The 26704-nt window shown below is 51.0% G+C and overlaps 2 protein-coding genes across 2 annotated transcripts in view; both read right to left on the bottom strand.

Moving 5' to 3' along the window:
* Positions 1-26704, bottom strand: part of OGA (O-GlcNAcase) — a 457590-nt gene that overhangs the window by 417100 nt on the left and 13786 nt on the right. Inside the window, exons 11-16 of the mRNA XM_075717662.1 lie at positions 24886-24971; positions 23914-24018; positions 22206-22291; positions 21028-21220; positions 17708-17867; positions 15796-16933 (exon numbers count right to left, since the gene is read on the bottom strand). Of these exons, the coding sequence (XP_075573777.1) occupies positions 16797-16933; positions 17708-17867; positions 21028-21220; positions 22206-22291; positions 23914-24018; positions 24886-24971 (767 nt within the window). The 3' untranslated portion in view covers positions 15796-16796. The remainder of the gene's footprint in view (positions 1-15795; positions 16934-17707; positions 17868-21027; positions 21221-22205; positions 22292-23913; positions 24019-24885; positions 24972-26704) is intronic.
* On the bottom strand, positions 9146-12540 carry NPM3 (nucleophosmin/nucleoplasmin 3). The gene is made up of 5 exons (XM_075717958.1): positions 12507-12540; positions 10782-10867; positions 9976-10095; positions 9634-9727; positions 9146-9240 (listed from the first exon to the last, which is right to left on the bottom strand). The coding sequence occupies exons 1-5, from the start codon at positions 12538-12540 to the stop codon at positions 9146-9148; spliced, it is 429 nt and encodes a 142-aa protein (XP_075574073.1).

Genomic DNA, 26704 nt, shown 5'->3' on the forward strand with positions numbered 1-26704 from the left:
CAGCAGGGTTGAGGCATGTTTCGTGGGCAGTGGGAACACCAGGCCAGGAGACTACCCCTGCGTTCTGGTTGCAGCCCCCCGGAGCTGTGCCCACCCCTGTGCAGGACCAACCTGAGTGATGTGGCCCCGTTAGGTCCCTCTTCAGCATCTGTTCTCACGGCTTCATTTCAGGGAACTGGACTCACTCCTCTGCCCTTTGGAGGCAGTTTCATCACCTCCTGTCCCACCTGTCCAGCAGCTTTCTGGAACCGTGGCCTTTGCTTCCATAATTTCAGGCTGTGCTCCTGGAAGGGCTGGTGTCAATAGTGGCTCCATCATCCTCTGGTGGCCATGTGCTGACCCCAGGCAGCGATGCTCCTGCAGATCAGAGGAGTCAAAGCTGGGCTCTGCTTTCCATCCAGGCTGGGCGATTTGGAGAAGAGCTCACTGCCCATCAGCATGGCAGAGGCAGCCTTGGGTGGTTCAGCACATGGCAGCTTCACTCCTGGTCCCCGAGCAGAACCGGAGTTCATCCAGGGCAATCCATGGATGCATGGAGGGCTTTTCCATTGGTGTTAAGCATCTGTCTCATGGCTACGTTTGGCTCTGCTGAGACCAGCACTGCTTTTGGCTCTGGCATCCACACCGAGCACATGGCAGGGGTTCAGTAGTGAGCCAGGCACATGGGTAAAGATCTGGCAGTGCTGAGCAAGGCCAGGAGCCTTGTGGAGGGCAGTGATGGGGAGACGCACCCCCAGGCCACATCCACCTGCAAGGAGAGAGAACTGGGATGGCTCTGTGGCCACCCAGCTTGGGAAGGGTTCCACACAGAGTCCCATAGCTGGGTTTAAGTTAGGCAAGCCAGAAACAAAGACCAAAGGCTCTAGGTGAGGACAGTTCACGTGGGAGCACCTCAGGGAGAAGGTGGCATCCTCAGCCCAGAGTGATTTAAACCGAAGGTTGGGCACTCTTGTGTGAATCTGCTCTGCCTCTAAGAGGGGTCAGTAAATGAACAGCCTGACCAGGAATGGCCATGACACACATGCATGGGGAAGGGGTGACACACGGGGACGCGTGGATGAGGATGTGCACGATCATGATATTTAAGCAGCTCCGCTTCATTCCTGACCCCATTGCACAGACCGAACAGCACCTCCAGGACCTGGTCCCAAGGCATTCCTGGCTGGCACAACTTTCCCAGCACCATAGTCCCAGCCCAAGCAGCAGCACCCTCCTCGGGGTCTCCAGCCACCCACCATCAGGCAGGGCTGGGAAGGGGGGTCAAAGCCAGGCTGGGTGGGAGGGGGCTCCACTGGCCACCCAGGAAGGTGGAAGCCATCACTCAATGCCGGGGGTCACTGTCCTCTCCGTGGGATGGACTCAGAGGATCCTTCAGGGCCACAAGGAGCTGAGATAGAGAGAAGCAAAATGCTGGCCCTTTGCTGCCCAGCTTCAGCTTTGGCTCCCAGCCAGCTGGGCTGGGCAATTTGGCTTTGGTTTGGGTTCTCTTAGGAAGAGGATGCCTGTGCCCAGCCCACGGGGGGGTTAAGCCTAAAACTAACAGCAGTTGGGGGGGGGGGGAGCTGTCCGTCGGCTGTAACTCTACCTTCGTTTGTTTGCTTACAGCATCCACCCAAAATGCCCGTGTGTGTCTCTGGGCCCCTGTGTCAGTGGCAGCTGAACTGCTGACCCCAGGAGTTTGCAAAACACCAGGGTTATGGCCCCTTTGACATCCCAGCCCGGCAGAGCCACAGCTCATCCTGACGCTGGCCCCGGGGAGCCAGCCCCTGGGGCACCCCACACGGCCCTGTGAGAGCCGGGGCGGGGGGGGGAGGCAGTAGGACCAGCAAGAGCGAACCCCAAAGAAGTAGCGAGGTGGGCACGCTCTCCATGGCACCTGCAGCTCCCCCAGGTTGGCCACAGCCCCTCAGCTTGCTGGCCAGCCCCATGTTTGCCCCAAATTCCCCTGCTAGCCCTTACCCATGCCCAGCTCTCCAGCTCCCATCAGCCCTATAGCCCCCACCCCACACTGGCTCTGGGGCTGGCACAAGACCTGTGACCCTCTCCAACTTCCATGTCCAGAGCCATGTCTGGTCTCTGTGCTGCCCAGAAGACCTCTGTGTTTCAGGAAGGTGAGGAACATGTGGTCCCAGGCAAAGCCACAGCCACAGCCTGGAGTCAGCCTGTAACTGGCTTCTCCCAGGCACCGGCTGTGGTAGGGAACTTCCACACCGTCCTGGAGTGTGGCCATGGCATGCACAAGATGCCCAAGCTCCCATCGTGGTGCAGACACCATCTCCAGGGTGCACAAGGATGGGTCAAGGCTGCAGGGAGCCAGCCTAGGCACAAGAGCAAGCACCCAGGTTGTTCAGATGGGGTTTGAGAGGTCTCCAATGACTCTGCTCCCACTTTTTCTGCAGGATGCCAAAATCCCATCTCCTGAGGGCCCACCACTAGACCATGCCGCCTCCTCCCAGTGAGCTCAGCACCAGGAGGTCTAGCAGGGCAGACCTGCCCCAGACAAGATCCCTGTCCCCTGAGCTCACTTCATCCTCTGCTCTGCCCATCAGCAACAGCTCTTCTTATCCAGGCCCCAAAACCTCGTGCCTTGAAGCTCAGGGGTCTCCACCCCTGTGACAGCCCATCGGGGGAGCAGGGGCTGGAAGCATGGAGGGGGTATGGAGTGTCTGCAGAGCGCCTGTGCAGAGCCACCACCAGCAAGGACACCATGGAGGCCAAATCCTGCCCATCCAACCTAGGGCTCTGCCACCAGTGGGGCTGGAAACAGGGACCGCAAGGTCCCTGTGCTCCCTGCAGCGAGGTGCCTCCCCAGTAGGATCCCTCCAGTAGATCCTAAATCCCCTTGGGGCACAGTCCAGCTGCTCTGGGCAGATCCCGTTCCCCCAGCTGTCACCAGCCCTGGCAGGGACATGCGGCCAGCGGTGACGATCCTGCCAGTGTCAGGGACAGCCCAGCCCACAGCGATTAGATTCACGCCTTGGAGGGGTCGAAGGCCAGGACACCTGCGACCTCCGGGTATCTCCGTTGTGGCTGTCGAGAGCAGAGCAGCTAACGCCGCCCTGACGCGAGGCGGGCTGGACTGAGAATGCGGGAGAGGATGGTGCGGGATGGCTGCAATGGAGCCTCACCCAGGCTGTCTTGCATGGGGCTCTCTACCACAGCCCAACCATGTTCACTTTTAGCACCTGCTTTACGTGTTTGTGAGTTTAAACCCAACTCATGGCACAACCCCTGCTCCAGCATCACTCCGTGCTCCCCCAACACCTTTTGCTGTGCCCCCACTGCAGACCGTAAAGCCAAGGCTGTTGCAGCAGCACCTTCGTGGAAACTACCCCTTCTTGTATTCTGAGCAGCGTTGTGGAGCTGGGGACATGCATCCCCACAGCAAGCAGACACGCTGAGCAGCTATCGCAGCCTGTGAATGCCCAGAGCAGAGCCTGGCCGCAAGCAACCTCCTGTGCCGGCATGTGCAGCCAGGAGCAGCCGTGGTAAATCAGCCACCTGCACCCACTGTGGAGCTGAAAGCTGAAGGAACCTCTTCTCCTCCTGCAGAGCAGTCGGTGGGGTCAACACCCACGCGCCCAGGCTGCCAGCCAGCTCAAGGCACGCTGGGGAGGACCCAACCTGTAACCAAGCACCAGCGAGCAGGAGATGACCCCAAACATGAGTTTTGGCTTCTCCAGCAGACAGGACTGTTCCCACAGAGTGCACCAGCAGCATTTCCCTCTGCAAGGCACGTTGATGGGAAGAAGATTGGAATTAACAGCAGCTTGGCCCTTCCAGATCCTGCTACTTGCTCTCTTGGTTGCAACGTGTCCCTGGCTCAGCTCTGCTAGGGCCAGCCCTGTGCATTAGGGTGCTGGCCGCTCCCTGAGGCAATAGCAGAGGTACCTGTGCCCACTGCCCGGCAGGACAGAACAGGGATAGCACAGCTGACACTGCAGAGAATGGGATGCTCATCACACCCACCACCAGGGTGGTCCCAGCTGAGAGTGGCTCTGCTGGGCCTTCTCCTGGCTCCCGCTGCCACCGAGGTGCCACGCACCCCACAGCTCTCTGCCCCACCTCGCAGAGCCGCTGCACCCTGGGACAACAAGGGTTGTGCATCTCCAGGGGTGTCCCACTGGCTTCATCCGTAGCCCAGGCAGCCAAGCCTCAGAGAAAAGCAGTATTACCCCAGTTCAGTGTGGGAACCAGCAACAGAGAGCTCATGGAGCAGGGGACCAGCCCCACCTACAGCACAGTTACAGCTGTGCCTCTCAGCCACCCTGGGACCGAGTTCCCAGCATGGAGAGCTGAAACCCAGCAAGAAAGCCATTTGGTCAGGACCATCTGAAGCATCACAAGGAAAGCCGCTACCTGGCCATGCTCAGCAGAGCAGCTCCCCATCCCTCTCCTCCATCACTGAAAAAGCAACTCACACCTGACCTCTGAAACCAGAGCATCCCCTGAGAGCCACCGGCCTGGCCCAGCCACCCAGCTGGAGGCAGGCAGCCAAGCCCCAGCCCAGCGGGGCTGCACCTGGGCCAGACCCTGCAGTGAGCAGCCTGAGCCCCTCGCCGAGCACAGCAGGCCAGTTTGGGAGGGCCATGGAGAGTGCAGCAGTGCGGGTGCATGGCCATGGTACTTATGCATGGTGACCTCCACATCGAGCCATGCTATGGCCACGTTTCTCTGCTGCACGGCTCAGCCAGGGTTCCCCGGTACTGCTGGAGCAGGGAGGGACCCATCCCCAGCCAATGTCAGCATGCAGACCCCCAAAATGCAGTAGAGAGGAGGGATGCTCAGAGCCAACCACCTCCCAGAGCAACCCCAGAGCCATCACCTGGGCTGGGGCATCATTTGGCTCCCTGGGTCCCGGCACCTCCACCACACCATGGGAGAGCAACCGGCTCTGCACCCTTACACATACCTCCAGCATAGGAAATCCATGTATGTACATAGGCACACAACTCCATTTTTCCCCCACCCGATGCAAAACAAGGCAGCCCTCACACTGGGAGCCCCATGCTTCACTCCCCACGCACAGAGAGCCTCCTGCCCCCGCCACCCCTGAGCACCCCCCAGCCTGGCCATGCCCGAGCTCACCTGCTCTTAGACAGCCCTGTTTGTTTGCGCAAGGTATTTGCAGCCGGGGGCACCTGCTTTGATACCATCAGCTCCGCGAAGGAAGCTGCTCACCTAGCGTGACCCCTGTAATCCCATCCTTCCCCATTAAGCGCTGTGTGTGAGTGCATCCCCCCTCCCAGCCTCCTGCCATCTCAGCATTTATCTCCCTCTCCCCAACCTGAGCACATCAAGGCTGTGACATTGCTGGGGGGGGGGGGTTAAAGCCTCCCCAAGTCACTTAGAAAGGGGCCTGGCAGTGCCAACACCCTAATCCCCTCCATTGCCCCTCTGGGATTGGGGTGTTCTCTCTCCCCTGGCATCACCCTGCAGCAGTGCTGGGGACCAGGCAGCACTCCTGGCAAGGCTTTGGGATGGGATGGTCCTGCAGTGGGGAGGGCAAGTTTCGTCTCATCAAGCCTCCTGCCACCAGCACCATGTCCCCCATGGTGCCACATCTTTGCCCCCCAGCAGGACTGTCCCTCCTGCCACAGCCTCTTGTCCCAGCTACCTAGACACCCCTGAGGAAACCAGCACCCTGAAACCATCTCCTTCTACCCTTTAAGAGGCCAAATACTCCTCCTCATCAGCCAGTACTGCCTCTCCCACCCTGCATGAAGCAGCTGTACCACCCTGCCAGGGCCGAGATGTGCCCACTCCCTCCCCTTGCCACCCCCCACCAGGCTCCAAGCCAACTGCCTCCCCCAGCCCACCCTTCCAGAAGCACCTTGTTAAAAATGATCTACTGGCTCTTATCTCCCCTGAGCCAAGCTGCTCCTCCGCAGAGAGCAAGCAGGACCAAGGCTCAGCAGATAAATTAGCCTTGACCCCTTCCAAGCACACACAGCCAAGGAGATCTACGAGGTCCTGCGCGAGCCAGCCCTGGCAGGGGCTGGGCACCATCCCGGCACCGGCACAGCCACAGCTCCGTTCACCACCCCAAAATCCTCTCCTGCACCATCAGCACAGGGCACCGGGGTGCTGTGCCCTGCCAGCGCCTCTCAAACTCACATCCAGACCTCGGGGAGGATGCCACTGCATCTCTTCACTCAGCAAGGCTACCGAATCACCCCGTTTCCCACAAACCTCCCCGGGGCAATGAAATTTGCGGGGGCATCATAGAATCGTTTAGGTTGGAAAAGACCTTTAAGATCATCCAGTCCAACCATTAACCTACACTACCAAGTCCACTCTAAACTAATCAAGGGTAGACTAGACTAAGCCACGTCCTGAAGTGCCACATCTACCCATTTTTTGAACACTTCCAGGGATGGTGACTCCACCACCTCTCTGGGCAGCCTGTTCCAATGCTTGACCACCCTTTCCACGAAGAAATTTTTCCTAATTTCCAACCTAAACCTCCCCTGGCACAGCTTGAGCCCATTTCCTCTCGTCCTATCGCCAACTACATGGGAGATGAGACCAACACCCACCTCACTACAACCTCCTTTCAGGTAGTTGTAGAGAGCAATAAGGTCTCCCCTCAGCCTCCTCTTCTCTAGGCTAAACACCCCCAGTTCCCTCAGCCACTCCTCATAAGGCCTGTGCTCCAGACCCTTCACCAGCCTTGTTGCCCTTCCCTGGACACGCTCCAGCACCTCAATGTCCTTCTTGTATTGAGGGGCCCAAAACTGGACACAGTATTCCAGGTGCGGCCTCACCAGCGCCGAGTACAGGGGCACAATCACCTGCCTGCTCCTGCTGGCCACACTATTCCTGATACAAGCCAGGATGCTGTTAGCCTTCTTGGCCACCTGGGCACACTGCTGGCTCATGTTCAGCCAGCTGTCAAACAACACCCCCAGGTCCTTTTCGGGATCTCGCAGTTCTTATGGGCACAGGCACGGACCACCAGCCCCGGGCACCCTATTGCCAGGCAGGAGGAGGGATGCTTCCCCAGGGACGCGACCTCTGCCAGCCGGCACCCCCCTCCCCGCAGAGCCAGACCCCCGCACGCCGCCCCACGCAGGGACCCGAGGCAGGAGCTGGGTGCCCTTTGCATCCCGGGGGGTGCCCAGACCCAGAGAGCGTGGCCGTGCCCCGCTGCAGGCCCCGCGGGCCGGGCAGGGAGAGGCGAGGAGCGGGGCCGGGAGCCGGCGGGGCCCCGGTGCCCCCGGCGAGAGCGGGAGCGGGGCCGCCGCGCTGCCCGCCTGCCCCCTAGCGGCCCCCGCCAGCCCCCGCCGCCTCCGGTGCCCCGGGGGGTCCCGGGCCAACGCCGCTGCCTCTCCCACCCCCCCCCCCCGGCATCCTCCCCCCGCTCTGCTGCGGGGTGCCCCGCACCAGCCGAGGGGTGCATCGCCCCCTCCGCTCTGTCCTCGGGTGCCTCCCGGGCGGGCACGGTCCCTCAGCCCCGTGCCGTGGGGTTGAGATGCCAGCAGCCCTTTGCTTTTGCTGCAAGGGGCATCAAAGCCTCCCTCCATGGTGGTCAAGGGCTGTTTGGGGCTAGAAGGAAACAGCGGGGATGCGGGATGCAGAGGGGAGCTGCACAGGCCCCAGAGGAGAGAAACGGCCCCACTGGCAACCTAGGATGGAGCCCGAGCTGAGATCTGCCCCGGAGGATTTCCTACCGGAGTCCACGCAACCCAGGAACTCACTGCCCCAGGGGACCAACAGGGCCAGCAAGGCAGGACAGTACACGGTGCTTCTCAGGGACAACAGCCAGCGTCACAAACAAGGAGGACCGAGACGGGCATCAACCATGGACCAGGGATGCAAGACTGGATGCAGGGAAACCAGAGAAACATTTAAGGACAGGACCAGCTCCCAGGGGTGAGAAGTGCCACCTGACTGAAGTGCAGAAAGGATCAAACCCTCTCCAGGTACCCAGACACGGTGGGACACGACTCTCTAGCAAAGGTCAGAGCTCAAACCTGCCCCCCACCCCACAGGCGCTGGTGTTTCACCCCTCCGCGGGACGCTGCTGGGCTGAGAGCAAGACACAAGCTGTGTCACCTTGCCATGACAGTGCCCAGCACCAGGGCCAACGTGGCCCAAATCAGGGGGGTGTTGCTAACACCTGTGTTACCTTTGGGAGCACACGTGGAGCTGGGCCCCGTACAGCCACCTGCGACTCTGCCCCTTCCCTTGGCAGCCTGGATGCAGCGCTGAGCTGGCTGATGGGGCACAAGCGTGCAGAGCCCACAAGGGAGAGAGAGGAGCCACCGGGCCCCTCCCGGGAGCTCCGCAGCATCGCCAAGGGAAGCAAGTGTCAGGGGTCTAGGCACAGAGGAGCATCTTCCCACTGCAGTGCACACGGGAGGAGCCTGCCAGCCAGCAGTGACCCCCCTCCAGCTCTGGTGCCTGAGACACCTTTATTCGGTGTGTAAAAACAGTTCTTTACAAAGCAGATTGACCCAGAACCTCCCCCCAGATCACAAATAGGCTGTGAGCTCCCACCCCTCCATAACTGCAGTTGAGGACACAGCCTAGGCCCCAGTTTCACACTTCGATGTGTATAAAAAACATCAAATTGTGAGTAGAGAAAAGCAAACACACTCAAATCAGTGAAACTGCCTGTCCCACCGCTGGCTTTCTACCTATCTGGCAGGGAAGAGGCCAGGACTGGGCATTTCAAAGGTAGGGAGGGGGAGTGCACAGAGCAGAGTTCCAGGGCAGCAAAAAGGCACAGGGCAAGGATCACCTTCTCCATCCCCGACTGCCAGCACAGGGATGGGGGAGAGGGGATATACCAGCAGCATCCATCCAGTTTTGGGATCAACCTCCCAGGGCTGTGGGAAAGGAGACACCCCAGTGCTGGGAGCAGCCCCTGCTCCCCAAAAAGTTACAAGAGGAAAAAAAAAAAAAAAAAACACCAAAGCAGCACATGTTGAGGTCCTGGCAAGAGGTGTCCGAGGTAACAGCCATCCGGGGAGAGAAGTCCCAGCGTGTACCTGGAGGAAGAACCGGACTGAGCAGCAGCCTCCTGCAGCAGGGCAGCTTCCACCCACGCTGGCCGTGCTGGCATCACAGCCACCAGGGCCCTCCCTCTGAGGCTGCCCAGCCCCTCACCTTGCCTGGAGATAAGTTACTGCTTCCTCTTCTACTTCTTGGCTGGCATGATAGGAGGAAGCTCCTCCTCCTCCTCCTCTGCAGACAAGTCATCATCGTCCTCAAAGGAAGCATCTTCCCTGTGCACTGGGACACACACATAACTGTTACTCACCAGTGTATGTCTCTGCAAATACATCCGGCCTGCAAGGCACCCCAAGAGCAGAGCAGCCCAAGGAGCACTGGAGTTTTAACAGCAGCTTGTGGGCAATAAGCTGTATCCCAGCTGGACAGACATCTCAGAGGGGAATGGCAACAGCCAGCCAAGGGAAAACAGGACAGTGTGGGACATCCAGACCCCTTTTCCTGTATGAGGCTTTACAGCAGGAAATGAATCCCTGCATGGAGATGGCCCCTAGGGAAGAGCACAAAGGAGGCACCAAGTGCATCTCCCAGGGGGTCCCCAGCACATTCTCACTAGAGGGAGCCCCTCCAGACTCCCCGCTCCTCCCGAACCTTTCCCCACCCACGAGTCCTTACTGATCTGGTGCCAGCCGGCAAGGTGTACTGGGCCAGAGCCTGATGCCAGGCGGAAGGTCACCGGAGGCTGCAGCTTGAAGTTGTCCAGACTCAGCTGCAAAGAGACAAGAGATGGAGCTGAGGCAGAAGGCAGAATGTCCTGCAGTCCCTGGCACGGCACCTGGCCCAGTTAAACATGTCCTTCTGAGGGCATCTGCAGCCAGGCCAAGGCTACCCAGGGCATTTCCCTGTGAGCTACAGACCAGCTCATGGTCAGGATCCTAGGGGAAAGGTCCACAAACATCCAGCCATGTCCAGTTCCCTGCAGCCATCCCCATACAAGTCTTCAAAACAACCTCTTACCAAGGGCTGGCAGGACAACTTCAGATTTGCCATGGGCACAGCAATCTCCTGGTTCTCGTGGTTTCGCCCAACGACCTCCACCACGTTGCACTCGTCCTTAGCACCATCCATGAGGCAGACCTGGGTGGGAGCGTAGATCGTGAACTACTGCTCTCCCAGGGGACACAGCAGGGACAGCCAGGGCTCCCCATGGGACAAGCGACCCACAGCAATGCTACCAGCCCAGCTACTGTGCAAGGTGTGAGGATGCTGCTCCACAAAACGAGGACAGAGGACCCCCCACCCCCCCCAGCAATTGCCCCCTGACCGCCTCCAGAGCAGCTCTGTGCCTTTCCCTGCTGGGACAGCTGTTCCTGCAGCCATCTCAAGAGACTGCACCTGGGCTGCATTTTCTGCTGATCTGACCCATGCTGGCCGGTCCTGTGCTCCCAGGACAGAAAGCAACCCCCAGGGAGAGCCAGGAACAAAGCCCTGAATCTACCTGGACTTGGAGAGCAGCAAGCCAGAGACCTAGCTGGTGAGGGGGCCATGTTCTAGTGGGAGGCTCCAGCAAGGTCAAATAAAAGGAAAAAACACTTTCCTTCACCCCACGTCTGGAGTATTCCTTTGTTGAGCAGCCTCCTGACACCACTGGCTTTGCTCAAGCACCTCTATAATCATGACAGTCCCGTGCCCTGCCCTAAGAGCAGGCAGGGACGGGACCTCAGCCAAGGGAGTCCAGCCCGGCCAGGGAAGGGGGAATGAGCCTGGGAAGGCGGGGTGAGGCTGTGGAGAGGACAAGCGTAGTCAGTTCTCATTTCTCTTACCACAGACAGGGCCAAAATGTGGTCAGAGTCATCCTCCTTGTCCACCTGAAACGTGTACGATTTGGTGCTGGCAGTCAGCTCACAGCCTGGAAAAAGGAGATCAGAAAAGCTACAGCAGCCGTTACGCAGCCCCAAGCGCCACGGGCAAAGGGTTCCCAGGGTAAGCCCCGGCCAGGCACGCACACGGCATCCCTCAAACACTTCATTTTCAGGTGCAGCCTCAGGCCAGGGTGTCCTGGGCTCCAGGATAAAGTGTTCCCAAGAACCATGCACCTGGCTCAGCACCATACAGGGACAAAACCTGCTGTCTCCAAACCGGACTGCTGTGAAGCAGTGCCCAGGGGCACCCGAGGCATCCGAGGCCCCCGAGCACATGCAGGGCACAGCAGAGCGAGTGTACAGAAAGGCAGCTCCGCTCCCCCCACAGCCACCAAAATGTTTGCTCCGCTGAGAGTCTAGAGGCAAAGACATGGAGCATGAGACCCAAGTGATGAGGAACAACCCCAGGGGAGGACGCTGGCCAGGCTGCAGGGAGCTGGAGTCCCTCAAGGCAAGTCTCGAGATGGATTTTATTACATACTTCTCCAAATAGCTAAAAAAGACAAGGGAGATGCAAAATTATGTACTTGGCTCTTAGGATGAGGATTCAGCTGACCATGGGAAGGCAGAGTGCCCTGGGTGTGTTTGCTTTTTGCAGGATGATTCACCCGTGTGAAGCAGATCAGAACAACGCAGACCTGAGCCCTGCATACCAGACCCGGCGTTTGCAACGGGGAGAGCGGAATTAGCCTCAGCAAACACGGCCCAGGGCGGGACCGCTTCCTGACCGTGCTTATGTATTCTCCTCACCAGGGCAAGGACCGAAATCCAGGTGCATAAAAGGCCTCGGGGGCTGCTGCTCCGCTTTCCTTTTCGGTGCAAGCGTTTGCTGAGCCGCGCTGCGACGGCTCGAGGTGCTGCGGGCCGGGAGCAGCCCCGGACACGCGTGGGCACACGCCGGCTCGCACACGCGTTTCTGAGCAGCGCAGGGCCACGTGTCGTGGGGGTTTTATAGCCCCCGCCGAAAGCCCTCCCAGGGAGGAGGGACGCGGCTCGGCGGCCCCGCGGCGGGCGCCCACGAAACGCTGACGTGGGAGCGCGGGGGATTAAGCGGAGGAGCGGGGGAGGCCGGCGAGAGCCGGGGCTGCCGCAGGAGCGGGGCTGCCCCCCCCCCATTGCTCCCAGCCCCTCCCGGTGCCCTGCACCCACAAGAACCCCAAGACCCACGCGGCTCCTCCCGAAGCGCTCTAGGACCCGCACCACGTGCCCGCTCCCTCCCATGCCCGGCCATACACGTGCTCCTCTCCCCAAATTCCAGGGCCCCGCCGGTTGCCCTCTCCCCGTGCCCCGGCCCCACACGTGTGTCTGTCCCCAGCGTACCCCCCCGGCACGCCTAGCACCCCCGGGGCTCAGTGATGCCCCCCACGTGTCCCCCCCTCAGCCCTATTCCTCACCCACGTGTCTTGCGTCCACGCCGTCCCCGTTACTCCCCAAAGTCTCTTCCCCCGCCTCTCTCAACCCCCCCCATCTCTCTCTTACCCCCCCGTGTCCCTCCTGCCCCCAGTCCATTACCCCGCTCCCCGTCTCTCACCCCCCCAACCCCTCTATTACCCCCCACGTGTCCCCCCCCCCCGTGCCTCCACTCCCCTCCCCGGTGCCCCCACTCCCCTCCCCGGTGCCGCTCACCGAAGAGGACGCTGCCGGGCCCCTGCGGCTCCATGAGGCGGGGGAGCGGCGCTGGGAGCGGAGCGGGCCGAGCCGTGCCGGGCTGTGCCGTGCCGGGTTGTGCCGAGCCGAGCCGGGCTGTGCCGCCCCGCCCCGCCCCGTCCCGCCCCCGCATCCTGCCCTTCCCGGAGGGGCTGTGCGGGGACGGGGAGTAGATGGTGAAATGCCGTATTTCTAGTATTTTATGTCCTTGCCATAAAAGCGGAAGCGTTATTACCCCAGCGGGATCCTAATGACTTTTCCTGGTTACTGGCCTCTTCCAGCAGAAGATTATTCGGGGGGTGGGGGGGAGGGGGTAGGCAGGAGGGGGAACAGGGGAAGGGGAGAGGGTCTTACATCGTGAGGATGGTGAACGGCCCAAAAGCCACCCGGGCGGTGAAAGACACCACGGCATCCTTCAGCTGTGGGGTCTCCTGCCCAGCCTGGGCCTTCAGCCAGAGCCCGCTCAGCAGGACGAGGCCTGCGCCGACCACGCTGCCAGCCGCGGAAATGCCACACCAGAAAAATGGCCCTTACTGCCCACCACCCACGGGCACCGGCCCGGGCCCAGGGCACCGGGGAGAAGATACGGGGCACAGAGCGAGCCTGGCGAGGCAGAAGGCCAAGGGCATAAAGAGCGGGAGGAGGGTGGCAGGGATCCACTCACCCGTCTCTCTCAGCGTGGACGAGAGCAGCGTGATCCGACGCTGGGGACTGTGGCGCAGCAGCCTTTCAAGGCAGAAGGCAAGATCCTGCTTCAAAAGCTATCGCAGGGAGCAGAGGGCCGGACTGGCCTTTCAAAGCGGAAAGGGAAGCAGCCTGGTTCGTGCCGCAGGGGTGGAGGCAGGAGCAACCGAATTAAAACAAACACCGCTAACGATGAGCTTACACCACGTTCTCAGTGGGAAGCTGGCTCTGCTCCCACCGCAGAGGAGACCTCCAGCAGCCGGCCATTTGCTCTGCTCCAGCTGGAGTCGGTTCAAGAAAAACATGACTGAAGAGGTTTGAAAAGCCGGTCCTGGTCTCAGAAAAAGGCAAGCGTCCGCTCAGCGATGGTTACACAAGCGCAGCCGCTGGCTTCCGCGGTAGCTGCTCTCCGCAGCCATCTGGCCGGCGGCAGCGCGTTACCTACGCTGCGGCGAGGGAGGCAAGGGAGCCCATTCCTGCTTCGTGCTGCCTTAAAGGAAAAGTTCCTGGCGCAACATCAGTGTCCAATCCTGTATTCCAGGCTGAGATGCATTGGACATTGGCAAGTCACACTGCCATTTCTGCCATAACTTCGTGAAATAGGCTTCAAGAAAACCAAGACACCTATACGCAACACATTTCTTTTGTGAAGAAAAACTATCGTTTTAACATAGCACACATTTACTGGGTTAGGAGAAAAGTTTTTAACTGCTTTTTAACTGTTTGTGTGTTATCGCGTTCTCCACAATACGTAGGTTTTGCACTGTGTAACCAGTGCACTTCTACAGCAGGTGGATGAACTCTTGTGAACAGACCTTAGGAAAAAGCTGCTTTTAACACCCCTGACCCACCCCTTGGCTTGGCTGTCATTCTAAGCAGGAAGCTGCTTGCTTTAGCTACACCAGGTGTTCAGCTTCCTAAGTTAAGTTTTGGGGGTGTACAACTAAAGCCAGACTGTGGAGCTATGATGCTTGCCCCTTACACACAGTGTGACCCTCAGGTCCCTCAAGTTACTTTGTCTCCAGCCTTGCTTCTGCTGGCAGGCTCTTCTGGGTTTCAGCAACCTCTAAACGCAGCAGCCAGCAAGGAAAGAAGGAAAGAAAAAAACAAAAAGGGAGTAAGAAAGTGCAAACAAGCACTGCTGCAACATAGCTCACACTGGCTTTGCTGTTTTTACAACGCAGGTGAAGTTCAACTGGTGCTACTCACAGAGGGGCCAACAAGAAAGGTCACTGCTACCCCACAAATCTTTGGGGCAAGTACTTCTGAAGGGCTGCTGAATACCTGCCCGTGAAAAACATCAGCACAGGTGAGTGTCTGCAACACACTGCCACCACCAAACCCAGAAACAAGCTTCCCTGCCAGCGGATCCGGAGGGCATCCAACACATACAGCGTGATGTATCATACACTGCTGAACCACTTCTGGTTCTGGGAACCACAAAAATACACATTTCTGATTTACATTCACTTCTCAATTTTTATTCTATTTCTCGCATGGTCTTCAAATACAGTTTTACAGGTCTTTTTTTCTGCTACAGATACTGTTGATCTAAAAACAGATTTAATGAAAGTGGCATTCCAACCTTAATGAAAATCATAACCATGAAAGATATGTCAACATATCACTTTACAATCCTAGAATGATGGTATTGGCCTGACATTCCATAGGCTTATACAATTAACTTCTATAATAATAACAAAGTCATAGGAAGAGAAAATGTGGCAACTCCTTAAAAGCCAAGAAATAAGGCCACAAGCATCCTATGCTGTAATGTTACACATCCAGATAAAATAAGTTGACTCTGGTATCCATGAAGAAACAAAACTCTCCCACCTGATAAACCAAGGTATCAGCTACTCAACATGCACTCAAAGCTGTATAAAAACTAGTGGCATTCAGCTCTGACTTACATGAAATCCCATAGCACAACCCCGTACCTCTCTCTAAAAATGAAATGAACTTGTTTCAACTTAAATACTTCGCTACCGCATTAAAAAATTGTTCACATTCTCTAAAGGAAAAAAAAAAACCCAACAAAAAAAACCATCCTGCATGTGACTGCACCGGAAGGCCCAACACAGCATCTCCTTACAGGTGGCAGACAATGTTACTGCAGTCTTAATGCCATTCGTTACAGGTGGCCTAACTTCTTCTATGTAGCTGGAGGCTTGTAAAAGGAACTCAACTTCCTTTGTGCACCACTGAAAAAAACCCAGGAAAATTAAAGAGGAAGATAAAGACAGCTGATGGCAGCAGGTGAAAGAAGCAAGGTACTGCGAGGTGTGTACCATTGGCCAATTACATATCTGGGACTTCTGTGAAATACCAATTTCATAAATGATGCAACTACCTCACTACCAGATCCCATACCACGCTGATTCCATCCCGTAGCCAAACATGTCAGTCCTGGGTAAAAACATTAAACTCTTGGAACATTTAAAAGTAGGTAACCATTTAAATAATGTGTAAAAATGTGCTTATTGTGGCATTTCTTATAGAAAAGTTATTTGATACAAATGTGCAGGACTTGAAGACCCTGATTTAATCAAACTAGTACAAACAGGCTTTGAAACATGGTGACTGTGGGCCAGCTCTCTCCCTCTCACCATCTTTCATCCACAATCCCGTGCGAATGTTACCAGAACTAAAGGGTTCAGCAGACCACCCTGTGAATTGCTGTTTCAGTGCCAGGAGAATGACGATAACCTCAAGCAGTGACAAACTGCCGTCTGAAGGAAGGAGCATTTGGGATCCGCTCCCCTTACCCAGGATGGTCAGTTCCTAGCTCTGGATACAAGGCGCAATAAGAAAGGTCAGTGCTGAGGACAGATTCGTTCTCCATTGTGGTTTCAGGTTATTCAAAAGTGCCATCTTGGACCTATACCATTTCACTTTTCAAAAGAAAAAATTACAAAAACCGGTAAACAAAAAGTTAGTCAGCATACAGCTAAGTTTATATACACCAAAATTTACAAGTTTGTCATTAAGTGACTTCTGCCACAGACCACTGCACATTTGTCCCTAACAAAGCACAAAGCTTGAACCAACGGTCATTAGAAGTGACAATGGGTCATCGCTTTATCAACAAGCATAAAGATAGTCAAAAATAGAACTGTAGCTACTTATCTTTAAATTTGCTGATTGACACAAGCAATCCCTCCCATTTCTGCAACTTCCAGTTGCACATCCTGCTCTACGACAGAGAAAAAACCTGCACCTTTACAGATACTTCTGCCAGAGACCACTTTTCTGTTGATATGTGAACGCATAGAACTGTCGTCAACCACGTCAACCAATTGAGAGGGATTCCTCCGAGAAGCTATAGCCCATGCAAGATTCCTTGGCACTTCACACAGGACCAGGAGAGGACAAGATTTCTCTTTGTTAAAACAGTGTTTTCAGCAGCATTATCCTCTTCCAACAAATTACGGTTTGAACGTGTGATGGGTGATTTTCGCATAGCCCCTTCCACCAAGCTGGCTTATTGCTGGCTTTGTGCAGCTAGACCATATGAAGATCCCCACCACTACCTGCCCAGCTGTTACGGGACTACAGTACTGGAACAGTTCGCTGTCAAGCACTTCACAGGCTTCTTCCAAGGATAACAACATCCTTTGGAAATCCTTCCATTTTAGCAATTTCAAAACAACCCAGCTTGCTGTAAAATTCCAGGATCCTTTTATCGTCTGGTCTCACTTCACAAAAAGCCCCACGGGAGCCTGAAGAAGGAAGAAACAAACAAAACACTGTAGGAGAAGAGTTACTGTAAAAAGCACAGACTTCAAATATTGCTAGAGTTCCCACCTATTTTAACATCTAAACCCAATTAAATCACTGATCCAATTCCATATGGAGCATAGTGCCCAAGAGACCATTCATGGCAACATAGCTGACCATCCCCTAAAGGCCCTGCACATTACAGACGTCTCGTCAGTCTGAACAAACCCTCTGCGCACCTTTTATTTCACATAAAAGCATCCTGAAACTCTGATGTTGGCTCAGAAAACAGCACTAGAAGAGGGCACCAAATCACACAAAGGAACTGTGAACCTCAGGTGCTCAGTAAGGCAGACAGCCAAGTATTTCCCCATATTGAAGGTTTTGTAATTACCCACCAGTGCACGCTGCCCCACATAAGGAAAAGCATCATTACCAATGCCAGCAGGGGAAATATAAACATTTGTGCATTGTTCAAGATGTCAAAATGTGTGCTCTTATTGCCAAATTGCTCCCTCAGTTCTTCCTATTTTCTGATCTGCAGGGTAATGGCTAAAGTGAACAGCTACCTTTTACCAAAGACAGCAGCTGAAGTTAGCTAGCCAAAAGCTTTTATAATTATTTACCTAAATCTAGAGTGCCAACTATGGCAGGAGTCAAATATCTCAGGCTGACATGCAAACACAGTATGTTAATATAACCATCCCAAGTTTGCCTTGCATCCTAGAGCTAACATGCAGTTAGGAAGCAAAGAATTTTGAGTGCAAGAAGCTTACCATTAGCCTTTAGAGAAGAGAGCAGGCAGGCCATCATACTTTTGGCCACACTTGGATCTGTCACTTTTTTGTGGATATCAATCTTTATCAATGATGGGAAATTGGCAAGGAATGATTCTGGCAATACTTCTTGCTCTTCATGGAAACTTAGCATTATTTTCTGAAAAGAATACAGGAAACAGGCATTTAATCATTATCCAGCTTTTAATTTTCATTCATCTTTATTAAGGGAGGCTGCTTTGCTCATGGAGTATACCTCCAAATCAGCACGCTTTTCAACTACACCTCTGATAGCCACTTTGTTCTTTACCTGCCGAATTGCTCCCTGTCCTCCAGATAAAAAGGCAGGCTACAGAAGCTTCTCAGGCTACCAAAGGAGGAATGCAAGACTCCTTACAAGCCCTCTCAGTGACCCACACTTCAAGTGAGAAAAACCGTAAGCCAACCCATAACCAACACTTTGTGCACAGATATTTCTTTCTTTGCATTTTACATGGGCAGTTTTAGCTCTAAATGTCCTAACCTTCCACATGTATCCTTTGGTTCACAGCGGCCTGGAAACATCTCTCATGTCCATGCAATTATCTTAGACTAATTGCCCCAACAAAGGCAAATTTGTCTCTAGCTTGAAATAAGCCTTGTTGATCACTAAAGGATATTGTTGATGACTAAAGACTATTGCAATAATCTCCCAGGAAGGTCTTTGGGAGTGTGACATCAGGTGTTAACTTCATGCAACTCATGGGAATGGAACAATCGAGTGAGGTGATGCAGAAGTAGGCAAAACCAAATCTGAAATACACTCAAGTCATTCCCTCAGCTGGTTACTGAATTTTAAAACCTTTAGGGTGCACTGGCCCAAGTAAACAAGCCACCTAACTTCATTTCTTGTATAACTATCATAACAACCCAAACTAGGACTTCATCACACAAGAAACTGTAACATTAGCAACCCCCACGTTTTTTTTTTTCCCCGGTCAAGTTTAAATGCAATCCCCTCAAATCTATAAACTGCCACCTCCCAAACTCTCACAGGTAGAGTCTCTGTTCAAAGTTACTATTTCAAACTTGTTGAGTTCAGAACCATGCCTGCTCCTCTGGGCTTTTCTTTATCACAGCTGTAACAGGCACAATCCCACAGAAAGCATCCAAAGCTAGCCATGCTGGCTTCAACCACCAAGGCAAAGGTGACAACTGTTTCTTCCAATGACAGAAGTGCTACAAGAGGTAAAACAGGTTATCAAGGTGTAGGGTACAGGTGGGGCTAAGAAGCAGTTAGGGAGATGATGCATTCATCTCTTGTGATCAATAAAAACTAGTCTCAGGAAAAGCAGATACCAGATAAACTTCCCTGACAGCAACCTACAAAAAACTGCAAGACAAACTCACAACAGTATGACCCAAGTTAGAGGATTGGATTTTTCTCTTGTGAAACAAAACATTTTATTTATTCCATGAAGTTTGGGGCTCAAGATTTATTTAAGTAAACTAGAGAATAACTGAACTGTATGAGAAGTCAACAATTTGAACCAAATGATCTAAAAAGTACAGAAAGGGAGCTTTTCAAACCAAAGTGGAGACTGAGATTATCAAGATGTAAGAAGTCTGTAAAAGAAACCAAATCAATCCTATCCTGTGAGAAAACTTTTCCATACATGATCTTCAATGACAATGGCTTCTAAGCAACTAATGAATATTTTCCACATTCCTTTATAGTGTCAAAAGACTAAATGGATAAAATCCCACAGTGTTTATTCTCAAGAACAAAGCACAAAGAGCTCCTCCGTACTCCTGGGAACATCCCTCAGCCCCTAGTCTCAAGAAACAGACTTTTTCCTCAGATATTGTACCAGCAGCAGAAATCCTGGGGTAATGTACCAAAGAGCAAAAAAATGTTCTTAAACATCTCAATGGAAAAGCTAGTTTATCAGCACAAAATACCTCCTGCTTTCTCTCTGAAGTTTGGCTTTAAACTCCTGGAAATCAAGGCCCCTTCTCCCTTACTGTACCTACTACAGCTTTGCCGTGTTTAGTTTCCAGTATCTTTACATGCATTAGCTTTGCTTCAAAATCTGAATTTACATATACAGTTGAAAACATGGCACTATGCAAATGTAGAACAATCAAGTTGTAAAAAACCTACAGACTGCAGAATTAGCTCCACTTCAATAGTAACAGTGGAGCTATTAAGATACCTTCTAGTCACACCTACCCTGGAACACTGATATTTGCTGCAAGGCTGGGGATTTTTTGTTGTTGGTGGTGGTTTTTTGTTTGTTTTTATTTGTTTGTTTTAGTGTACTTCACTTTTCCCCCCAAACATGTCTACAAGTAGCAGCCAATTTCACAATAGGGTGACAAACTTTTCATTCAATTTCCAGGAAGCTTTGCTTTGCTTGTGGGAAGACCTGTGTTCCCATGACCTCCTTTAAGATTTTGTCTAAGTCCTAGTCAAATAAAGCAAGGGCACACTGCCATATACACCATTTTTGCACTGCCCTCACCAGCTGGGGATTCCCTTAGGACGCCCACCAGTCTGACACCAGCCTTTGCATTCAGACAACTCATTGGAGAATACTTTCTGGAAAGTATTCTTTCCCTCTTGAGAGAGAGGAAGAAAAAGGCTAAGAAGTGGTGCTCCTGGGCTTGCCTCTACTACAGCTTTGTCCACACCTCCTTCCATATGCAGGTGTGGATCGGCACCTCTTAGTATTAAAGGCATTTCTTTCCTTGACAAGAATGCATCAGCTAGAATTTTTCGCTATTTCTGACAGTTCAGTGACATTGTTTTTGTAATTTCTTCCAAAAACAATTCAAGATAGTGATTTTTAGCACTTGCTAAGGGTGAGATGTCATTTTGCACCATTTACAGCTGTCACACTCCACAAATAGCTCATACATTTTAACATCAAAACCAAGTGCTCTTTAATCTGTTTTCCACACCTAAACTGATGTGACTGTCGGGGTCAGCCTCACCTGCAGCATGGGGAAACTAATCACTCATTTTGCAGGAGAACAGAGCAGAAGCAATCCTTTATTTTCAAAATGTAATTTTTTCTAGATTAAGGTGGCTTACATTTAGTGCATTGATTACTATTAAAGTACACCTCATGGGTGTATTAAAACACACAGCTGTGTCTGACTGGCAGTGAATAATTTTACTGTTACCTTCTAAGATGTCAGATACCATACTCATCAAAGACTTCAGAAAGGTATGAAAATTGAATTACATGGAAGCTCAAAATGCAAAAGAAAAACAAAGACCTGCTTTGGAAAGAAAGAGTTCAGCATAAAGTTCTGACCTCATGGGTTATACCAACCTCTGCCTCAGACAGCTCCTTGTCACTATTTGGTTTAGTATATTTTTCTTGCATGAAAGGGATCCAAGACATTTTGCATTTTTTAATGAAAGGAGTCACATCAACTGTTCCCAAAGCATAGCCACATATGCCATCCTCATCTTCTAAGACGAAGCAGTAATCCAGGCTGAGGGTGAGCAGACCTCCTACTAACCTGCAGAAAGAAGTGTCCAAATTCAGTCAAAAGAAGGTCACTTTGAACAAGTATGCTCTTCAGGTACTCTGGAGGAGACTCTAGGGTCAACCAAAGAAGCGATAGAGTCCTCTGGTCATGGAATTAGTTCCTACAAAGCATTAATTAACAGATTGATCAGCTGTCAAAACTCAGCCATGCGCAACATCTGCACCTCAGGATCCCACAGTTTAATTCCATACACACTGCTCTTCTGACTCACCAGAGACAAGCTTCCTTCACCTTTTGCCCTGAGTTTCTCTGCTGCCATTACCTCCTTGTTCTTCCATCCGCTCTTCTGGGTATTTTTTGATACCAGCTACACATCTTTTCTTAACTACCTTCCTGTCACTCACAGAGCAGCCTCTTTACAAAGTTCTACCTAAATTAAACACTCGAGACATAGGAAAAAAAAAAATACTCAAAGTAGCTCATTTTACAGCTCAGATTTAATGCCTTTTTTTTTTTTTTAAACTTCATCTCACTTGTCATTGCTTATTCTTTTTAAAAGTTGGTACAGGTAATCTGTATCATGTGTTTCAGAAAAAAAAAAAAACCCTCAAGGCTGTTGGCTGGGAGATTGGTCCTCAAAAAACTATACTAGGTTGGAAAAAAAATACCAGAGGGTAACTACAGACTGTGGACTGTGGACACTCCCATGATGTAACAAAATCTGAAATAAGGATACTATGATGCACAGGTTACATAATACAGAGGTTTCAGCTAAGTCTTTTTTTCTAACAGCTCACAACAGGTGACCACAGCATAAACTGAGACATAACTGTCTTTAAGAAACCAAAATCCCGATTTTCTGAGGCCTGCAGAGTGCAGATGATTTTTTTTTTTTTTTAAATCAAATGCTCTTTGCATTCTTCCCACACACACTTTTAAAAATTCAAATTAAATACAGCATCAGGACTTCATCCTTCAGAACCACCTCTGTAGATCATTCATTCTTAATACATACTTGTCTCCAATTAAATCTGGTAAACTATGGAACGGTTGATCAGCTCCATCGGCATACATTTCTCTGCAGATCTTATATACAGATGCCTAAGAGGAGAGAAGAGATTATTTCAAGTCCAGCTGCATCGAAAAGCTAACAACTTTGTTTCAGAGAGATGTCATTAACAGCTCTACTGTAAACTAGTACTGACAGGTATTTAAGTTACACAGAACAAGAGTACCCATTTATGAGAAAGACTATCTTCTCCTACCTCCCCAAAAGTAATTCTTAAAGTTGTCCATCAAAACCACTGCACTTAAGTTGAATGGCTCTGAAGGAAAGGCTGGAGGTCAACCTCCTGCATGTTGTAACAGCACAAGATTAATCCTGAGGGTTAGTTACCAAAGACTCAGTGAAGAGCAATACCCTTGCTACAAATCCCTTTTCAAAACCTCCAATGTTGAAGTGCAACAATTTAACCACTGTAAAGGACAGACACACCCTGACTTTCTGCATATTAAAAAGCTTTCAGATGAATCTCTTTAAAGAGCAAACTTGTATCAGCCACACTTTAAGTAAGAAACTTCACACTTTTCAAAAAAAGGCTTTGCATTTGGCATGTCTCTGGCCTCCTTTCACAGAAAGGGAACTCCTCCTCAGAGGAAATATTCTTTATGACTGCATGTTTAGCTGTATTACCAATTGTTTACATGGCTTAGAAATATTAAGTCCATCACCTAGAAAAGAACGGACCAGGTTAGGTACAGTCCTGCACTAAGTTATGTATGGAAAAGGCTGCTTTACTGCCCATGAGAACAGCACAGCGCCTAAAACTAGCAGGTAAAGGACATGCCCTGTCTGTCTCACTGGCTTCAAAGTCAGGATTCATTTGAGCTGCTGCTGCACTCAACCTAAATACTTATGTTTCAACGGAAACATGTTTAATCTCATTGTGGCTACAAATGCAGTTCAAGCTACATTAATCCTTACACTGTTTAAACGGCATCCATCAAGAGTGTTAACTGTTGGTTGATACATTAATTTCAAGTATTCTTGCTAAGCTAATAGGAATGGAACTACACTACAGATCTGTTCAGCAGAATGGGAAAAAAGCTCTAATCGGTAATGATTAATACAAAATTCCTGGTTTCAAAGTATCAAACACTCCAAAGCAGATTTGAAAACAATTTTTTTCAAAATCAGATCAAAAAGTTAACAACTGTAACTAAAATGATAACAATGGCTGAAGTACCATCACATTTTGCAGCTACATTTTGAGACGCAATGTCAACTTTCTGCCTATATAGCTCTGAGAATACCAGCAGTTACCACAATAATTACTGAGTGAACAGGTATACACACCCACCCCTAAGGTTAATCCATTGCATGTGTCCCCACTGCAAGAATTCTTCTACCAGCTGCAAACTTCAACTTGCCTTTCAGAAACAGGGAAGGCACTCTCAGATTTTAAAAAGGTGGTGGGGTGGGAGACTGGGAATTAAGATGTGGGTGTACATGTACTGCTGCACAGCATGCTGTTGAACCATAGGCAAGTCACTTAACCTCAGTTCTCCTGCAAGCTTGCATTTGTGCCTTGTGCAAGATATTGGGACATCTGTTTCATTAGGGGATGAAGGGACTCAGCAGTAACCAGTGTTGCCACAAAAGGAAACACATCACAGGAAACGCATCACCAACAACAACAGCGACAAGCGCCAAAAGCCGTTACCTCATCTTTAGGAAAGTAGGGTCGTATGGTGTACACTTTGGAAGTGGGTGTTAATGGAGGTGGTTGAAAAAAGAGGTCATTTGCCCCATCAATAGGCAGCAAACGCTGTGAAAACAAAATACTTAATATGACTGTATGAACAACAAAACCCATCACTCTTGGGTGTGCACTGCAGACTCCCAAATTAACATTTGCTACTTGCAGGCACCCCAGAAGAAGGTGGGGTTGGTATGCTTTACAAATGCAAAGACCTTATTTGAATAGAAAATATCCAATTCGTGTTTTAAAATATGCAATTGAAACAGCACATTAAGAGTCTGTTAATCTTATCTGCTTTAAAATATTTTTTACCAATCATATCTACACTGTCTCTGTATAAGAACATAGCATGTCGGGAGGAAAGGTTTGGTCTGAAGAGGGTTAACTGGCCAGAGGAGACGCTTTATCCCAAAAGCAATGCGCTGACTCAATTTGCTGCGCGCAGAGCACCTGTGAGGGGGGAAAAGTATAGCGCCTGAAAAATCCATGAACAAATTTGAACATGGTATAAACAGCGATTTAAGGATATTTGCCAATTGAAATCTTTGCAACAAAGCGCATTACAGCTTCATTTAGAGAGGAACCAAAATTTGGATGACTATCCCTTTTGCTCATGGAATTCCCATCGGCAGACAAGCATGCGCGCATTGTGCAATTGCGGGCGCAGATAAAAATGCTGTGCGACCTGCAAAGAAACAATGTGAAATGTACAACTAAAGCCGCTGCGCTTCGCATGCGCGTGGGACAGGCAGCATCTCCTTGAGAAATTACTGTAGAAAGGGGAGGAAAATTATTTTAAACCAAGCTGTAAGGCTAATGGGCTTTGGACCAGAAAGCCTTCGGCAGACCAATCCTTCCAGACCTCTGATGTGCAACAAAAGGTTTCTCATAAAACAAAGAAAATGTCATTCAGTTGTGAAGTCATATTGATACCTGGAACTCTCCTGCTAGACCACCTCTAAAGGCCCAGGGTTCTTGGTCTCCACTTAAGAACTGTGCTGAAGATTGACTACGACACCCTGTTGAGATCAGATCCAAGCGGAGAATGTTACGAGAAGGGGGATTTCCTGGGTGTCTAACATGTCCAAAAAGCTAACACACACTTGTGGAAAAAGCTCTCTAACTGAGCTAGAATCCAGGGCTTGGGGGGGGAGGCTGTAATAATGTATGATTTATAAAGACTTTGTGCTTGCGCACTAATTGTGGTATTCCAAATTTTTGATTACCTATAGCAGACTAGTCTAAGAACAGGTGAGGTGATTCAGCTAACACACCTCATTCCAGACCAGAAGGCACAAGAATGGTGCCATGCACAATAACATAAGCTTCACAGACATTTCATATGTTCTTTTTTTGTACATTCGTAGCAGAAACATCCATTTCATCTATGAAAAGATGACCTCTTGGAAGCTACGTGGCTCAACAGCTATGATTGTAAATTTTGGATCAAACAAATGCCATTATCACAGCCCCTTAAAAAAAAAATATGGACCTTTCTGAAGTCACATTGTAGTAATGATTGTTTCTAATCTTGTCAGAAAACTAGGACTGGCAATATATGCAAACAGTCTGGAACAGTTCAGGTAGCCAGGACAGTTGTATGAAACTGTATTTTGCAAGAGACTAGGCAGATTTACATAATCCAGGCCGCACCTTCACAATGCTGCTGGCACGTTAAAAAGCTAAGTAGCATGAACTGGAATTAACTCACAATTTAACTAGTACACCCTGCTGGCCACAGATAATACTAGCTTTGCTTTGTTGCATCTTTATTTTTTTTCCTCCTCAAGCATACCAGATGCACAAGGGACCCTGCTGATCAACCAGCCACAGCAGGCCCACTGAAGTGCTCGGCTTTAGTTTATACTTGCTTTAGAAAAGAAACTTCCATGAGCTGTTTGACTTTCAATACTGTTCTGCCAGCAAGGCACCACAGCTTTCAACAACATAGATGACAACTCTGGAGGCGGGAGGGGGGTGGGGGGGTGGGGAAAAACAAAGCATGGTATCTGGAGTGGAGATTTCAATTACCCGCCTAGTTTTCTGACAAGATGAGCAGCGCAAATACTCTTTTCCTTTTGTGGACAGCAATCTACCTCCTGTTCAAGTAACAGTCTCAGATCAGTACAGACAAGTATGTTGTGCTAGTCAGAGAGTCCCAAAGTGTGCCAAGTTTGACGTTTATGAGAGTTTAGGAATATATATTAAATACAAACTACCCTAAGTATGGTAAATTTCAGAAACGATCCAAGCATCAGAATTTGAATTTAGCTTACTCCCACATTTTAGAATTCGCACATAAAAAGATACCCTTCACAAGGAGGTTTAGTCAGTAACTTGGAAGACAGTATCTGTCTGTCCTTTGAGACTACAACTTAACTAGCACTTCCAATTATTACAGTAAAGAGCTGCGTGAATGAAGAGCTGTATAAATGAAAAACATAGTTAATGCCTTAGTCGCTGCGCAAATGTGACTTCAGTTCATGCCTATGCACATCTAATCTATCTGAGCTGCCTCACAGACAAAACCTTTCCATTTTAATTAATTAATGACGACGCGCTGTGAACATCTGGCGCTGTCCATCCAATAGCAGTAGAAACTTGTGCTGAGGATTCTCCCATCTGTACACAATGGGGAAGAAGACAATAGAAGTCATTAGTAATCCATAGTACTGTACAGCCACACTAATTTAAGGGACTGAATGCTAGCTGGACTTGGGAGGAGAGGTGAAGAAACTAAACATTCAGTGGA

This window comes from Pelecanus crispus, chromosome 10 (genome assembly GCF_030463565.1).
Source record: "Pelecanus crispus isolate bPelCri1 chromosome 10, bPelCri1.pri, whole genome shotgun sequence".
Lineage (NCBI taxonomy): Eukaryota > Metazoa > Chordata > Aves > Pelecaniformes > Pelecanidae > Pelecanus > Pelecanus crispus.

Coding starts and splice junctions, on each gene's coding strand:
- NPM3 (XM_075717958.1), bottom strand. CDS start 12,540: ATGGAGCCGCAGGGGCCCGGCAGCGTCCTCTTCG. Junction 10,868..12,506: donor GCCCGGCAGCGTCCTCTTCG/GTGAGCGGCACC, acceptor TCCTTTTTCCAG/GCTGTGAGCTGACTGCCAGC. Junction 9,728..9,975: donor AGTTGTCCTGCCAGCCCTTG/GTAAGAGGTTGT, acceptor GTCTCTTTGCAG/CTGAGTCTGGACAACTTCAA.